Genomic DNA, 20476 nt, shown 5'->3' on the forward strand with positions numbered 1-20476 from the left:
GCAACTACAACCACTGCAACTACTACAGCAGCAGTTGGAACACTGCAGCTGTCATTTCGATCCAACGAAACTTTTACATCAGAGTTGTTGAATCAATCTTCTCAGGCTTTTAAAACTCGAGCTTCACTGATAAAGAACAGCGTAAGTTTCCCCCAGAGAATGAAACGTCAATTACATGTCTCTGAAAATATACTTAAGTTATACTTAATATTACATTCCTTATCCTTCATTAACATCAGGGGGAATATAAGAAGGCAGCTTCCTTCCTCCATTCAATGTTATGAATGCACATTTTGGTATTCTCTGCAAAACAAGGGCAGATAACCATTGCAAACTGCCTAAGCCGTCATTTATTTTTTGTTTGTATAGCTCTCACCGGCATACAGTAGGGTATTCCCCTCCTTCAAAAGCCTGGTTGTGGACTCATTCCGGTAATTGGTCATTTCTTTACTTGAGGAGAAAATGTAAGAAAATTTGAAACATTTATGTTAAATAATATTTTTCTTTTTACAGTCGTGGATCAATCGTCAACGAAATCACCATGGTATTTAATGCCACATCGGTTCCTAATGCTACTCTGGTCGCAAATGTTCTGTTGTCTGTTGCTTCAAGCATCACAGGCTTCGACATTGAGACAGACTCCATTATTGTGGATGGCATACGTAAGCAATATTTACTGCTGTGTCATACAAATTTTCACAAATCCAAAGATTTATTCCTGAAATATAATATTCTGTGTTTATTTTTTATTTTTTTTATTCTTGTAGAAATTTCCAGTGGAATCAGTCATAAGATCAGTCTCATCACTGCGTCCTTCCTGGTGGTGTTGTCATGGCTTCTGTCAAGCCAGCAGTAGTCCCAGTGCTGATGACCATCTGAAAGGCAAAAGGAAAATGGCTGGACTTAATGGAATTAAAAGGACAGTGCCATTTAATAACAACAACAACAATAATAATAACAACGACGAGACAGATTTACAAGAGTGGGTTAGGTTTTGCTGTCCATGTACACAGTAATAGACAACTTGGTCACTTGGAAACTTGAATGGGTGTTTCTATATCCCGGGATCCCATTGTGGACAGAATGAAATTAGTCGGCTCACCAGGCTCATTGAATTGTCAAGCTAACCAAGGACACTAAACTAACATGGACAGATACACCAAGAAAATCATTCATACCAATTCTCATATTATGTCCGTATATTTGCTTTGCTAAATTACTTGTTGAGTTCAACCTTTTATTCTAACTTTAGACCCCATGTGGCCATCAAATGCTTAATGTATCACTAACCATAAAACTAAGTAATATCCACCAGACTGAGTTTATATTCAACTTCTGGGAAATGTTTCTTTTGTTACAATTCACATAATCCAAATCTCCGATTTTCATATTTATTTTCATAATCAAACAAAATGTATTCTGTGAGCTTCTCAGTACAATTTTTGTGAGAAATGTATGTCTTCCCTATGATCAGAATACAGTTGTTGTTTTAAAATAATATCTATCTATTTGGTTGGTAAAGTAAAACTCAATTATATGAATTCAGAGATGTTTTCAATAAACACTTTTGTCATGTCTACAGTCAATCAAACCCTGCCTCATCATTTCCTAGATTTCATTTGACAATGGCATCTAATCAGTCATTTTTACCACTAACTCACCAGCCAGTGACTAACATTTGTTCACTCAGAAAAAACTAAAAGGTGTGTCACATAAAAATGTATCTTTCTAAAACAATATGCGGTCTTGTAAATGTAATGTATACAAGCGTATTTTTACGCCAAAACCTACACCAAAAACACTGAACTAAATTATTACTGTACTTCATTACAGTAAACAAGTATGCCTACATATATGCCTAAAAGCCTAGAAAATGCTTTCTTAACTTTAAAACACTAAAATAAGAATTTGTCATATCCTGAACCACACATTATAGTTATTTACCAGTTTTCATGGATTAAGACAGTCTCACCTCTTGTTCCACATATTTTCTAAATGCCTTTCTTAGAATGCTTAGGGGCACATTTTTGATTAAATTGTTTTGTAGTTCTTAGGCTAAAGGTCCATGACAAGGTCCCAATTCATTGTGGTTAAGTCCTTTCAGTCATAAACCTACAGAGAGGGGGAGAGGAGGAGAATGTCTAGTAGTGGCTTCTACTCCTAGGAAAGGGTCTTCAAATTGCCATTCAGATTTATTCAGTGCCATGCAACAGACAGCTCTGCTGATTTCACCTACAGCTACACACTTTGATCCAGAAAGTTCACAAAAGAGACATTCAGATTGTAATGGAACAACGTAAATGCTCAAATTGTAAGACTATGTTACAACTGGAAAGCGGTTATTTAAACTGATGGACACGGTCGGTTCTGATTTAAAAGACGGGGCAAAAAGCACAGACCAATTGGCTGCGATTTAAGCCATCCCGCGTGATCTACTCAGCCAATCAAGTTTGTGCATTCCAGGTGGTAAACAGTGCAAACAGGTGAGAGAGTTAGAGGCAAGTTAGAGACGGTAGAAAGAAAGAGAAAGAGCGATAGAGGGGTAAGAGAAAACCAAGAGAGATATACAGTTGAATGAGCTGGAGGAAGTTGAGAAACAGGAGTGAGACGGAGAAAGTGAGACAAAAATGGTGCTCCAAAAAAAGAAAAGTGTGCAGCAAAAATAGAGCTCTTAATAATCCGGAATTATTTCTGTTCATATTCACACTTAACCAGTGTGGTGTGTCTCATATGTTCAGAAACAGTGGCACTTATTAAAAGTGGCAATGTGAAACGGCATTATGAAACAAAACATTAAGGTTTTGAACAAACATAGCCGCTAAAATCTGAAGTGAGATCATAGAAACAAAGTGGTCTAAGAGTCTAATATGAGCAGTCCACCAGGAGTCACCCATTCACTGCCCGACACCCTGCTCATCAGTGTTCCCTCAGAGCGGCTGGGATTTGTCTCTTCTCTTTTTGTGTTGAGATTTACTACCTGTAAAACTGGTTGAAACAGGCATGATGTGAATCACCAAATGGGAAATAAAAGCTCTTCCTCCATTTTCTTTATTTTATTCTAAGTTTATTGAAGTTAAGCACTTTATTTGAACATGCACAATTTTCACATGGAATTTATTTATTTTTTATGTATATGTTATTTTGAAATGCAGCCCTACTTTATAATATATAACTTGATAACCGGATACAGAAAATCTACAAATCTCCCTGAAAGGGGCTTCAGTGACAAAGACAGTAACAGACAGTTTATTCAAAATGCGTTGCTCACGCTGAATTCTCAAACATGTTGACTGAAACATGCCTGAAAAACCTGCATTGAGGTCAAAACCTCAGGGGTATCACAATATTTTTGACAGACTGTGGAAAAATCTCACTTTGGTTTAGTATTAATCCTAGGCATTCCTGCATCACACTGCATCACAAAACAACCCATTTTTGGTCTTGTAATAATTTGTAACAATTTGTTTGTGGTTGTTGTAACCTTATCCTTCTTCAGATGGAAATGCAGTTTTTCTATACACTAAATGTTTTCCACATTTGTCTAGTTATTCACTATAAAATACATATTTACTTTTGCCCTTTGAAGTAGTACTACTTTATTAGAAGTAGAGCTTGGCTGCTTTAGTTTTTAAGAAGCTTAAGTAGCTTATAGTTTCAAAGTAGCGTCCCCAACACTGCCAGAAAAGGTCACCTGGTAATGCAAATGTAATGCAAATCAGTCTTTTGTCTGTGATTGGGGTAATATCATCCACTATCACATCATCCATTTTTACTGCTAGAAAAACAACGTTAAGGTTTTTGTCACTGCTTCACACACCTGCCTCTCTCCCTTCCTTCATTTAAATCGAGGATGCAAGCCCATTTCCCCAAACTCAAAAGTAATGCTCATTCACACTCATTTTTGGCCATAAAGCCCTCACAAAAAACACCTATAACTTCTATCTAACTATCTCAACTGGTGCCCTGTACACTGGTTGATTCACAACCCTCACATAATTTTGCTATGTGCCTACACGTCATTAGGGCGGTAAAACTTTTCAAAGTAAAAAAAAGTTTGAGAGAAAAAGTGCCACCACCCTAAAAGGTACCCAACAGGTATGTTTATGTGTTATACTTCCATTACCACGTTCAGTACATTGTTAATTCAAGTCTGTTATATGATTTTATAGTTATACAGGATAGCCCTCGTGTTAAGTCTGGATATTTGTACATGTCTTTTCAAACATTATGTTGTATTTTTATTTTTTTTCATAGTTTCAGATTTATAGTCTGCATTGAACTTGACTGTGAGAGGCGTGTTGTTGCTAAGATTAACAACCCATATGACGTTTTGCTCTTTGTGTGAAAATTGAAAACAAGCATAAACCTGAGTCCACAGTATGCCAGTGTCTCGTGTGTGATTGTGCACCAGAACACAACGCAGTGTAGTCGAAGCCTGCAGACCGTTACGGCTACACCTACATGTCATTAGGGAGCAAACAAATGTAAACTGTGGTTTATCTCTGATTATTAGATAACAAGTAAGGGTAGTGAAATGCAGTGATAATGCAATAACATGGATATGCAGATAGAGAAGGGAGGAGGAGAGAGGAGCTCAGTGCATCTTGGGAAGTCCCCCAGCAGTCTAGGTCTATAGCCTCATAAGTAGGGGCTGGTCCAAGGCAAGCCTGGCAAAAAGGAAAGTCTTTAAGCCTACTCTGAGATTTCTGCCCCCTGGACCATATCTGGGAGATGGTTCCACAAGAGAGGAGCCTGATAACTGAAGGCTCTGCCTCCCATTCTACTTTGTAGATACCAGGAACCACAAGTGAGCCTGCAGGTTAGTCATGGAACTGAGCCTAAAAACTGACGGTAAGTAGGAAGGTATTTAAAGACAATGCATAGCTTCTTATAATTAGTGCTTTTATGTCCTTGGCTACAGTGCTGGAACATTTTTAAAGAATTCGTCATCTCTACATTTTTTATGTCATCAATCATCAATCAATCCATTACAGCTCCACCTTGTCACACAGGACTTAGTAGTTAGACCACTCCTATCCATCATCTACATCCTCCTTCCTGGTCAGATCGTTGACACCACAGTCTCAACTTTCTTGATACACAAGTGTATATTTCTATCAAGTCATCTATCTTCCACCCGGCCATTAACTCACTGTCTGTCATTAATTCCTCCAAAAGTAATAAAAAATTATGTAGTTAAATCCAACTGGGCCAGAACACTGCTATCCACCTCAGCACCTGCTCTTAAGGTTGTGAGCATCTCAACATATCATGTACCATCTTCACTGACTACCCATTGTCTAACACATTTGTAAACAATTAATTAATTCTCTTCACTTTTAAAGCACATCATGCACTGGCCCATCATACCTGACTGACCTCATTCACCAGTATCACAGATGATGTGTTACTGTGAGATGGACTAAATTAGGCACCTGTAAAATGGTATTCAAAACAAAAAGAAATCTAAGAAGTAGTTTTGGATACGTCATTTAGGCGGAGATTCTTCAGAAACAACAACACACCTCATCTCAGATCAAAAGAAAGAAGTCAGTGTTGGAACTCAGCCCAGAACCTGACAAGGTAAATGATGACAACGCATAGCTTCTTATAATTCCGATGTGTGTCTTCGGCTTTAGTGCCAGACATTTTTTTTTAAATTCTTCATCTATGTGTCATTTTGATGTCACAACACTCCATAAGAGTCAAGTTAAGTAAATTGTATTTGTATACACATAGAGTGTCTGAAACGGCTTTACAGACCCACACCATCAGGACAATTCCCAGTCAGTCCCAAGTCAAGTTCCAAATAAAAACTGACAAGTCCCAAGTCCAGTCCAAGTCATGAAGTTTAAATTTCAAGTCTTTAACAACTCATGATCACACACAAACAATTATTATTTTTCAAAAAATTATAACTTTGGAAACATTTCACAAAGTCACTCAAACTTCGAATTTTAATGATAATTAAATTAATCAATTAGCCAATTGAAAATACATTTTGGTAAGTGCTAATTTGTTGAATTCATTTTGAGATTAATTATCACAGAAGCAATTCATAGATACACTATTATTAATAACTTACCCCAACCAGAATGATCTCATCAGGAATTTTAATAAATATGAATTCTATAACTGCTTGTAGAACAGAAAAACAAGTCTGCTACAAGTACAAGAGAAAACCAGATTACCTTAGAAATTGTTGTTTTCTCTTGTTGAACAGAAATGTCACATGAGAGGACAACAGAGCACCAATGACATCACTAAAGACTCACGAGGGTTTTGTCAAAATTCAATACCGTAATGTATTTACACTAGAATGAATTGGTCAGAGGTCCCACTTTGTCCATGAAAAGAAAAAAAATAAATGTATGACTGTAATTAATTGGCCAATTAGGATTGAGAGATGGTTTGATTACATAACATGTACACATAATGTGCAATAACTTTGGTTTTGTAAAGTACTGTATTTATGCTGTATTTCTGATACATATCCATGTTTTATATGCATTTATGCATTTGGTACCCTTAATGACTTGCTAGCATTTCTGCTAGAACTGGAACCTCAACAAGGTACGAAACACGGCAGGTGAGTGGAATGCAGAAACTCATCTCACAGAACAATGAAAAGTGAGTCAGGCATGGAATTTAGCCAAGAGAATAAGGAAACAATTGACTCTGAGAGCATCTTCAGATTTAGACTTTGCTTTCCGTGGTGAGGGTGGGAGGACATTTTTGAAATACTCATCATCTGTGCGTCATGTGATGTCACTGCTGTGTATAAAAGTCCATGGTGTGCATTCAAGACTGCCACTAATGTGAGATGGATTAAATGAGAAGACTCTGAACAGATACACAAAATTAAAAGAACCCTACTACAAAGAAGAAGCAGTTTTTTAAATTTGTTGTAAGTATGCAATATATTATATAAACATGTGGGTTTGTATATGTGGGTGTATAGGTATAAATTTGTTTCTTAAATTATCGATTTAAGAAACAAATGATCTATAATTATCCATTTCATATATACATCAAAGAATCAATACACATACACATACACACAGCCACACAGATATATCAGCTGTGTTTTGTTTTATCTCATTTTTGAATTGATTGTGTAGCTGTCGCACACTTAATCAAACTATTTAACATCGAAATTATGTAGCCTGAAAAGCTCTCAACATGCACCCGAGTAGCTATTTAAGCTCTAAAGCTTGATAACTTGTTGTAGCTTCTTGATATTTTGATTGTTTGGGTCTTTAATTCCTGTGATGCAGGAGACGTATTAGAAGTGTTCACAGTGTGTCTGATTTTTTATTTTTTTGGACTGCTGCTGCTGAAGTGAAGCGATAACCTGCTTTTCAGGTACAGCTCTTTCTGATGTGATGATTTATGTCTCTGTGTACCCAGTGGGGAGCATTGTAAATAGAAATGACCACTCTGTTATATTTAAGAAACACTGCATCTATCTTTACAGGCTGCTAACAATGTGACCATAACTGTAAGCTCAGCTTTTTTTGAACAAAGATAGGTTGTGTCCTGTTCCACGATGACAGGTGTAATCCACAGTCGACAAATGATATGAGGTTTCAAGACTTTCAAAACGTATTAACTAGTTCTTGAATAGTCAATGGACACATTTCTGGCCAGATTTGAGAATGGTGAGATTTAAGGTTTCTGTGTCCTAAAAGTCCAGGTGACGAGGTGTTTATTTTTTGGGTCTCTGTGCTGGTGTTGCTCGTTGGGTTGTGAAGGCAATATTGGTATGCACACACCCATGTCATACTATTGCAAATTTAAAGCAAAACAACCTTGAACATTGGGTGACTGAAACTTTGGCAAAATTTAAAAAAGGCATTGATAGACAGATATTGCAAATGTTTTTTTCATGCAAGTCCAGCCTTTGCATTGTTTTATATTTTAATTATTCTATAGATCTAAAGGAAAACAAGATGGATGTCAGACCACTTCTCTCCACAATGCTGATTCTAATGGGTAAGAGCTGCTGTGTAACTCTCTCTCCCTCTCTCTTCATGTTGTCTTTTCTTGTACTATTACAATTTGTAAATCATGCCCTTTCCTTGCCCCTTGTTTTACGGCTGGAAAGGGAAGGATTCACCCCTTTGGGTTTTTTCTTCTTTGTCTTTGGAGGAAGCTTGTTCGAGCTCTATGTGATATTGGGCGATAATTAAACTTGACTTATATTTGTCCCCTTGTCTGATGGTAAAATATGTGTCATTGTGAGTACGTATTTATGAAAGTGAAGGGCTAAGAATAAGATATATGATGACCGATAGTGTATGTGGTAGGTTGCTTTTTATGGGCACTAAACAGTTATTGAATAAAGAGAAAGAAAAGACCAAAAAAGATCTACAAAAGACCAATTGTGAGAAAATCAATTCATTTTCCTCTTTGTCTTCTCTAAAAACAGGTCTCATTTATCTAACAACCATACCACAAACTGAAGCACAAGCAACAGCGGCTACAACTGCCCCAACAACCACCACTACAACTGCCCCCACAACCACCACTACAACTGCCCCCACAACCACCACTACAACTGCACCCACAACCACCACTACAACTGTACCCACAACTACAACTACAACTGCACCCACAACCACCACTACAACTGCACCAACAACCACCACTACAACTGCACCACCAACAACAACTACAACTGCACCACCAACAACCACTACAACTGCACCCACAACCACCACTACAACTGCCCCCACAACCACCACTACAACTGCCCCCACAACAACTACAACTGCACCCACAACCACCACTACAACTGTCCCCACAACAACAACTACAACTGCACCCACAACCACCACTACAACTGCCCCAACAACCACCACTACAACTGCCCCCACAACCACCACTACAACTGCACCCACAACCACCACTACAACTGCACCAACAACCACCACTACAACTGCACCACCAACAACAACTACAACTGCACCCACAACCACCACTACAACTGCACCCACAACCACCACTACAACTGCCCCCACAACCACCACTACAACTGCACCCACAACCACCACTACAACTGTACCCACAACTACAACTACAACTGCACCCACAACCACCACTACAACTGCACCAACAACCACCACTACAACTGCACCACCAACAACAACTACAACTGCACCCACAACCACCATTACAACTGCACCCACAACCACCACTACAACTGCCCCCACAACCACCACTACAACTGCCCCCACAACAACTACAACTGCACCCATAACCACCACTACAACTGCCCCAACAACCACCACTACAACTGCCACCACAACCACCACTACAACTGCCCCCACAACCACCACTACAACTGTACCCACAACTACAACTACAACTGCACCCACAACCACCACTACAACTGCACCATCAACCACCACTACAACTGCACCACCAACAACAACTACAACTGCACCCACAACCACCACTACAACTGCACCCACAACCACCACTACAACTGCCCCCACAACCACCACTACAACTGCCCCCACAACAACTACAACTGCACCCACAACCACCACTACAACTGTCCCCACAACAACAACTACAACTGCACCCACAACCACCACTACAACTGCACCAACCACAACAACTACAACTGCACCCACAACCACCACTACAACTGCCCCCACAACCACCACTACAACTGCCCCCACAACCACCACTACAACTGTACCCACAACTACAACTACAACTGCACCCACAACCACCACTACAACTGCACCATCAACCACCACTACAACTGCACCACCAACAACAACTACAACTGCACCCACAACCACCACTACAACTGCACCCACAACCACCACTACAACTGCCCCCACAACCACCACTACAACTGCCCCCACAACAACTACAACTGCACCCACAACCACCACTACAACTGTCCCGACAACAACAACTACAACTGCACCCACAACCACCACTACAACTGCCCCAACAACCACCACTACAACTGCCCCCACAACCACCACTACAACTGCCCCCACAACCACCACTACAACTGCCCCCACAACCACCACTACAACTGTACCCACAACTACAACTACAACTGCACCCACAACCACCACTACAACTGCACCATCAACCACCACTACAACTGCACCACCAACAACAACTACAACTGCCCCCACAACCACCACTACAACTGCCCCCACAACAACTACAACTGCACCCACAACCACCACTACAACTGTCCCCACAACAACAACTACAACTGCACCCACAACCACCACTACAACTGCCCCAACAACCACCACTACAACTGCCCCAACAACCACCACTACAACTGCCCCCACAACCACCACTACAACTGTACCCACAACTACAACTGCAACTGCACCCACAACCACCACTACAACTGCACCAACAACCACCACTACAACTGCACCACCAACAACAACTACAACTGCACCCACAACCACCACTACAACTGCACCCACAACCACCACTACAACTGCCCCCACAACCACCACTACAACTGCACCCACAACCACCACTACAACTGCCCCCACAACCACCACTACAACTGCCCCCACAACCACCACTACAACTGCCCCCACAACCACCACTACAACTGCCCCCACAACCACCACTACAACTGTACCCACAACTACAACTACAACTGCACCCACAACCACCACTACAACTGCACCATCAACCACCACTACAACTGCACCACCAACAACAACTACAACTGCCCCCACAACCACCACTACAACTGCCCCCACAACAACTACAACTGCACCCACAACCACCACTACAACTGTCCCCACAACAACAACTACAACTGCACCCACAACCACCACTACAACTGCCCCAACAACCACCACTACAACTGCCCCAACAACCACCACTACAACTGCCCCCACAACCACCACTACAACTGTACCCACAACTACAACTGCAACTGCACCCACAACCACCACTACAACTGCACCAACAACCACCACTACAACTGCACCACCAACAACAACTACAACTGCACCCACAACCACCACTACAACTGCACCCACAACCACCACTACAACTGCCCCCACAACCACCACTACAACTGCACCCACAACCACCACTACAACTGCCCCCACAACCACCACTACAACTGCCCCCACAACAACTACAACTGCACCCACAACCACCACTACAACTGTCCCCACAACAACAACTACAACTGCACCCACAACCACCACTACAACTGCACCAACCACAACAACTACAACTGCACCCACAACCACCACTACAACTGCCCCCACAACCACCACTACAACTGCCCCCACAACCACCACTACAACTGTACCCACAACTACAACTACAACTGCACCCACAACCACCACTACAACTGCACCATCAACCACCACTACAACTGCACCACCAACAACAACTACAACTGCACCCACAACCACCACTACAACTGCACCCACAACCACCACTACAACTGCCCCCACAACCACCACTACAACTGCCCCCACAACAACTACAACTGCACCCACAACCACCACTACAACTGTCCCCACAACAACAACTACAACTGCACCCACAACCACCACTACAACTGCCCCAACAACCACCACTACAACTGCCCCAACAACCACCACTACAACTGCCCCCACAACCACCACTACAACTGTACCCACAACTACAACTGCAACTGCACCCACAACCACCACTACAACTGCACCAACAACCACCACTACAACTGCACCACCAACAACAACTACAACTGCACCCACAACCACCACTACAACTGCACCCACAACCACCACTACAACTGCCCCCACAACCACCACTACAACTGCACCCACAACCACCACTACAACTGCCCCCACAACCACCACTACAACTGCCCCCACAACAACTACAACTGCACCCACAACCACCACTACAACTGTCCCCACAACAACAACTACAACTGCACCCACAACCACCACTACAACTGCACCAACCACAACAACTACAACTGCCCCCACAACCACCACTACAACTGCCCCCACAACCACCACTACAACTGCCCCCACAACCACCACTACAACTGTACCCACAACTACAACTACAACTGCACCCACAACCACCACTACAACTGCACCCACAACCACCACTACAACTGCCCCCACAACCACCACTACAACTGCCCCCACAACAACTACAACTGCCCCCACAACCACCACTACAACTGTCCCCACAACAACAACTACAACTGCACCCACAACCATCACTACAACTGCACCAACCACAACAACTACAACTGCACCCACAACCACCACTACAACTGCACCCACAACCACAACTACAACTGTCCCCACAACAACAACTACAACTGCACCCACAACCACCACTACAACTGCACCAACCACAACAACTACAACTGCACCCACAACCACCACTACAACTGCACCCACAACCACCACTACAACTGTACCCACAACTACAACTACAACTGCACCCACAACCACCACTACAACTGCACCAACAACCACCACTACAACTGCACCACCAACAACTACAACTGCACCCACAACCACCACTACAACTGCACCCACAACCACCACTACAACTGCCCCCACGACCACCACTACAACTGCCCCCACAACAACTACAACTGCACCCACAACCACCACTACAACTGTCCCGACAACAACAACTACAACTGCACCCACAACCACCACTACAACTGTACCCACAACTACAACTACAACTGCACCCACAACCACCACTACAACTGCACCAACAACCACCACTACAACTGCACCACCAACAACAACTACAACTGCACCCACAACCACCACTACAACTGCACCCACAACCACCACTACAACTGCCCCCACAACCACCACTACAACTGCCCCCACAACAACTACAACTGCCCCCACAACCACCACTACAACTGTCCCCACAACAACAACTACAACTGCACCCACAACCATCACTACAACTGCACCAACCACAACAACTACAACTGCACCCACAACCACCACTACAACTGCCCCCACAACCACCACTACAACTGCCCCCACAACCACCACTACAACTGTACCCACAACTACAACTACAACTGCACCCACAACCACCACTACAACTGCACCATCAACCACCACTACAACTGCACCACCAACAACAACTACAACTGCACCCACAACCACCACTACAACTGCACCCACAACCACCACTACAACTGCCCCCACAACCACCACTACAACTGCCCCCACAACAGCTACAACTGCACCCACAACCACCACTACAACTGTCCCCACAACAACAACTACAACTGCACCCACAACCACCACTACAACTGCACCAACCACAACAACTACAACTGCACCCACAACCACCACTACAACTGCACCAACAACCACCACTACAACTGCACCACCAACAACAACTACAACTGCACCCACAACCACCACTACAACTGCACCCACAACCACCACTACAACTGCCCCCACAACCACCACTACAACTGCACCCACAACCACCACTACAACTGTACCCACAACTACAACTACAACTGCACCCACAACCACCACTACAACTGCACCAACAACCACCACTACAACTGCACCACCAACAACAACTACAACTTCACCCACAGCCACCACTACAACTGCACCCACAACCACCACTACAACTGCCCCCACAACCACCACTACAACTGCCCCCACAACAACTACAACTGCACCCACAACCACCACTACAACTGTCCCGACAACAACAACTACAACTGCACCCACAACCACCACTACAACTGCCCCAACAACCACCACTACAACTGCCCCCACAACCACCACTACAACTGCCCCCACAACCACCACTACAACTGCCCCCACAACCACCACTACAACTGTACCCACAACTACAACTACAACTGCACCCACAACCACCACTACAACTGCACCATCAACCACCACTACAACTGCACCACCAACAACAACTACAACTGCACCCACAACCACCACTACAACTGCACCCACAACCACCACTACAACTGCCCCCACAACCACCACTACAACTGCCCCCACAACAACTACAACTGCACCAACAACCACCACTACAACTGTCCCCACAACAACAACTACAACTGCACCCACAACCACCACTACAACTGCACCAACCACAACAACTACAACTGCACCCACAACCACCACTACAACTGCCCCCACAACCACCACTACAACTGCCCCCACAACCACCACTACAACTGTACCCACAACTACAACTACAACTGCACCCACAACCACCACTACAACTGCACCATCAACCACCACTACAACTGCACCACCAACAACAACTACAACTGCACCCACAACCACCACTACAACTGCACCCACAACCACCACTACAACTGCCCCCACAACCACCACTACAACTGCCCCCACAACAACTACAACTGCACCCACAACCACCACTACAACTGTCCCCACAACAACAACTACAACTGCACCCACAACCACCACTACAACTGCACCAACCACAACAACTACAACTGCACCCACAACCACCACTACAACTGCACCCACAACCACCACTACAACTGTACCCACAACTACAACTACAACTGCACCCACAACCACCACTACAACTGCACCAACAACCACCACTACAACTGCACCACCAACAACAACTACAACTGCACCCACAACCACCACTACAACTGCACCCACAACCACCACTACAACTGCCCCCACAACCACCACTACAACTGCCCCCACAACAACTACAACTGCACCCACAACCACCACTACAACTGTCCCGACAACAACAACTACAACTGCACCCACAACCACCACTACAACTGCCCCAACAACCACCACTACAACTGCCCCCACAACCACCACTACAACTGCCCCCACAACCACCACTACAACTGCCCCCACAACCACCACTACAACTGTACCCACAACTACAACTACAACTGCACCCACAACCACCACTACAACTGCACCATCAACCACCACTACAACTGCACCACCAACAACAACTACAACTGCACCCACAACCACCACTACAACTGCACTCACAACCACCACTACAACTGCCCCCACAACCACCACTACAACTGCCCCCACAACAACTACAACTGCACCCACAACCACCACTACAACTGTCCCCACAACAACAACTACAACTGCACCCACAACCACCACTACAACTGCACCAACCACAACAACTACAACTGCACCCACAACCACCACTACAACTGCCCCCACAACCACCACTACAACTGCCCCCACAACCACCACTACAACTGTACCCACAACTACAACTACAACTGCACCCACAACCACCACTACAACTGCACCATCAACCACCACTACAACTGCACCAACAACAACAACTACAACTGCACCCACAACCACCACTACAACTGCACCCACAACCACCACTACAACTGCCCCCACAACCACCACTACAACTGCCCCCACAACAACTACAACTGCACCCACAACCACCACTACAACTGCACCCACAACCACCACTACAACTGCCCCCACAACAACTACAACTGCACCCACAACAACAACAACTGCCCCCACAACAACTACAACTGCACCCACAACAACTACAACTGCCCCTACAATAACTACAACTGCCCCCACAACAACTACAACTGCACCCACAACAACTACAACTGTCCCCACAACAACTACAACTGCACCCACAACAACAACTACAACTGCACCCACAACCACAACTACAACTGCGCCAACCACAACAACTACAACTGCACCCACAACAACTACAACTGCCCCCACAACAATGACAACTGCCCCCACAACAACGACAACTGCACCAACAACAACTACAACTGCCCCCACAACAACTACAACTGCCCCCACAACAACTACAACTGCACCCACAACAACTACAACTGCCCCCACAACAACTACAACTGCCCCCACAACAACAACTACAACTGCCCCCACAACAACTACAACTGCCCCCACAACAACTACAACTGCACTAACAACAACAACTACAACTGCCCCCACAACAACTACAACTGCCCCCACAACCACCACTACAACTGCGCCAACCACAACAACTACAACTGCCCCCACAACAACTACAACTGCACCCACAACAACTACAACTGTCCCCACAACAACTACAACTGCACCCACAACAACAACTACAACTGCACCCACAACCACAACTACAACTGCGCCAACCACAACAACTACAACTGCACCCACAACAACTACAACTGCCCCCACAACAACTACAACTGCCCCCACAACAACAACTACAACTGCCCCCACAACAACTACAACTGCCCCCACAACAACTACAACTGCACCCACAACAACTACAACTGCACCCACAACCACCACTACAACTGCGCCAACCACAACAACTACAACTGCCCCCACAACAACTACAACTTCACCCACAACAACTACAACTGTCCCCACAACAACAACAACTACAACAGCACCCACAACCACAACTACAACTGCGCCAACCACAACAACTACAACTGCCCCCACAACAACAACTACAACTGCACCCACAACAACTACAACTGCCCCCACAACAACTACAACTGTCCCCACAACAACTACAACTGCACCCACAACAACTACAACTGTCCCCACAACAACTACAACTGCACCCACAACAACAACTACTGCCGCACCCGTGACAACAACAAATACGGCAGCACCCGTGACAGCAACAGCTACGGCCGCACCCGTGACAGCAACAGCTACGGCAGCGCCCGTTACAACAACAACCACGGCCGCACCTTCTGTTGCTGTTTTTTCTATTGAAAGTCAGCTTGCTGAAGAATTCAATCCAGATCTCACAGACAGAAACAGTAAAAGATTCAAAAAGCTGAGTGCACGAATCCTCCCTGGCGTGAGTTAATCTTTTTCAATGTGTTGGTGTTGTGATTGAATTATTTGGAGGACAGCTTCATTGAAAATACATTCCATTCATATTTGGTTTCTGTTCAATTTATACTATTATTATTATATCATTAGATTGTGATATTACAATTTTAATATAAAAGCCTCCTAAATCATTTATTTATTTATTTTCCTCCTGCAGTGTAATCAAGTCTATAAAAGGATATTCAGCCAACGTTTCACAGCTTGCAAAATTAAAGCTTTCAGGTAAGACTTCATATATTTTTCAGCTTCCAATGAAACATCAAATGATACATTTGAATAATTATCACCATTGTCGTTAATTATAATTTCTGTTAATCTGTGATGTATTCATTTTTGGTTTTGCTATGCAGGGAGAAGTCATCAAAACAACCACTCAATAACACTCTAGTTGAAATCGACATTGAGTTCAACTCTTCTGCTGGTGCAGTCCCACAGAGCAGTGAAGTTTTAACCACCTTCATAAATGCTGTGAAAAACAACACCCTCAACGTCACCGTTGATCCCAACTCTGTCTCAGTAATTGGTAAGTATTAGTACCATTTCCTTTTCCTTCATCAGTATCAAATCCTAAAATATCCTGCTCTGAAAAATGAAAGCAGTAAGCATTAGTTTTTTGAAATAAGTTTAGAAACAAAACTAAAGAAATCTTTCACTGTTTGGTGTTAAAAAGAAAAAAGTTATAAAGAATGATCACACAAGGTGAATACCGCTGTCTATCACTACTTTGCATTTTGACAAATTTCCAACTTATGAACTACACAATAATTTTGGGAAAGGCAATTGTTTTTCTGGTACAGCAGAGAAAGTGTTACATGTTTTTCTTTCAACTTTTTCTGTAGTAACTCCCGCACCACCAACCACTGCAACTACAACAACTGCAACTACAACAACTGCACCTGCAACCACTGCAACTACAACCACTGCAACTACTACAGCAGCAGTTGGAACACTGCAGCTGTCATTTCGATCCAACGAAACTTTTACATCAGAGTTGTTGAATCAATCTTCTCAGGCTTTTAAAACTCGAGCTTCACTGATAAAGAACAGCGTAAGTTTCCCCCAGAGAATGAAACGTCAATTACATGTCTCTGAAAATATACTTAAGTTATACTTAATATTACATTCCTTATCCTTCATTAACATCAGGGGGAATATAAGAAGGCAGCTTCCTTCCTCCATTCAATGTTATGAATGCACATTTTGGTATTCTCTGCAAAACAAGAGCAGATAACCATTGCAAACTGCCTAAGCCGTCATTTATTTTTTGTTTGTATAGCTCTCACCGGCATACAGTAGGGTATTCCCCTCCTTCAAAAGCCTGGTTGTGGACTCATTCCGGTAATTGGTCATTTCTTTACTTGAGGAGAAAATGTAAGAAAATTTGAAACATTTATGTTAAATAATATTTTTCTTTTTACAGTCGTGGATCAATCGTCAACGAAATCACCATGGTATTTAATGCCACATCGGTTCCTAATGCTACTCTGGTCGCAAATGTTCTGTTGTCTGTTGCTTCAAGCATCACAGGCTTCGACATTGAGACAGACTCCATTATTGTGGATGGCATACGTAAGCAATATTTACTGCTGTGTCATACAAATTTTCACAAATCCAAAGATTTATTCCTGAAATATAATATTCTGTGTTTATTTTTTATTTGTTTTATTCTTGTAGAAATTTCCAGTGGAATCAGTCATAAGATCAGTCTCATCACTGCGTCCTTCCTGGTGGTGTTGTCATGGCTTCTGTCAAGCCAGCAGTAGTCCCAGTGCTGATGACCATCTGAAAGGCAAAAGGAAAATGGCTGGACTTAATGGAATTAAAAGGACAGTGCCATTTAATAACAACAACAACAATAATAATAACAACGACGAGACAGATTTACAAGAGTGGGTTAGGTTTTGCTGTCCATGTACACAGTAATAGACAACTTGGTCACTTGGAAACTTGAATGGGTGTTTCTATATCCCGGGATCCCATTGTGGACAGAATGAAATTAGTCGGCTCACCAGGCTCATTGAATTGTCAAGCTAACCAAGGACACTAAACTAACATGGACAGATACACCAAGAAAATCATTCATACCAATTCTCATATTATGTCCGTATATTTGCTTTGCTAAATTACTTGTTGAGTTCAACCTTTTATTCTAACTTTAGACCCCATGTGGCCATCAAATGCTTAATGTATCACTAACCATAAAACTAAGTAATATCCACCAGACTGAGTTTATATTCAACTTCTGGGAAATGTTTCTTTTGTTACAATTCACATAATCCAAATCTCCGATTTTCATATTTATTTTCATAATCAAACAAAATGTATTCTGTGAGCTTCTCAGTACAATTTTTGTGAGAAATGTATGTCTTCCCTATGATCAGAATACAGTTGTTGTTTTAAAATAATATCTATCTATTTGGTTGGTAAAGTAAAACTCAATTATATGAATTCAGAGATGTTTTCAATAAACACTTTTGTCATGTCTACAGTCAATCAAACCCTGCCTCATCATTTCCTAGATTTCATTTGACAATGGCATCTAATCAGTCATTTTTACCACTAACTCACCAGCCAGTGACTAACATTTGTTCACTCAGAAAAAACTAAAAGGTGTGTCACATAAAAATGTATCTTTCTAAAACAATATGCGGTCTTGTAAATGTAATGTATACAAGCGTATTTTTACGCCAAAACCTACACCAAAAACACTGAACTAAATTATTACTGTACTTCATTACAGTAAACAAGTATGCCTACATATATGCCTAAAAGCCTAGAAAATGCTTTCTTAACTTTAAAACACTAAAATAAGAATTTGTCATATCCTGAACCACACATTATAGTTATTTACCAGTTTTCATGGATTAAGACAGTCTCACCTCTTGTTCCACATATTTTCTAAATGCCTTTCTTAGAATGCTTAGGGGCACATTTTTGATTAAATTGTTTTGTAGTTCTTAGGCTAAAGGTCCATGACAAGGTCCCAATTCATTGTGGTTAAGTCCTTTCAGTCATAAACCTACAGAGAGGGGGAGAGGAGGAGAATGTCTAGTAGTGGCTTCTACTCCTAGGAAAGGGTCTTCAAATTGCCATTCAGATTTATTCAGTGCCATGCAACAGACAGCTCTGCTGATTTCACCTACAGCTACACACTTTGATCCAGAAAGTTCACAAAAGAGACATTCAGATTGTAATGGAACAACGTAAATGCTCAAATTGTAAGACTATGTTACAACTGGAAAGCGGTTATTTAAACTGATGGACACGGTCGGTTCTGATTTAAAAGACGGGGCAAAAAGCACAGACCAATTGGCTGCGATTTAAGCCATCCCGCGTGATCTACTCAGCCAATCAAGTTTGTGCATTCCAGGTGGTAAACAGTGCAAACAGGTGAGAGAGTTAGAGGCAAGTTAGAGACGGTAGAAAGAAAGAGAAAGAGCGATAGAGGGGTAAGAGAAAACCAAGAGAGATATACAGTTGAATGAGCTGGAGGAAGTTGAGAAACAGGAGTGAGACGGAGAAAGTGAGACAAAAATGGTGCTCCAAAAAAAGAAAAG

The 20476-nt window shown here is 42.8% G+C and overlaps 1 protein-coding gene across 1 annotated transcript; it reads left to right on the plus strand.

Moving 5' to 3' along the window:
- The first annotated feature begins 541 nt into the window (after positions 1–541).
- On the plus strand, positions 542–17141 carry LOC143007903 (uncharacterized). The gene is made up of 4 exons (XM_076159404.1): positions 542–662; positions 768–852; positions 8468–16884; positions 17077–17141. The coding sequence occupies exons 1-3, from the start codon at positions 542–544 to the stop codon at positions 16794–16796; spliced, it is 8535 nt and encodes a 2844-aa protein (XP_076015519.1). The 3' UTR covers positions 16797–16884; positions 17077–17141.
- Positions 17142–20476: the final 3335 nt, after the last annotated feature.

Source organism: Genypterus blacodes, unplaced genomic scaffold (assembly GCF_046128005.1).
Source record: "Genypterus blacodes isolate CSIRO-AG114 ecotype Tasmania unplaced genomic scaffold, CSIRO-AGI_Gbla_v1 ptg000011l_1, whole genome shotgun sequence".
NCBI classification, from domain to species: Eukaryota; Metazoa; Chordata; class Actinopteri; order Ophidiiformes; family Ophidiidae; genus Genypterus; species Genypterus blacodes.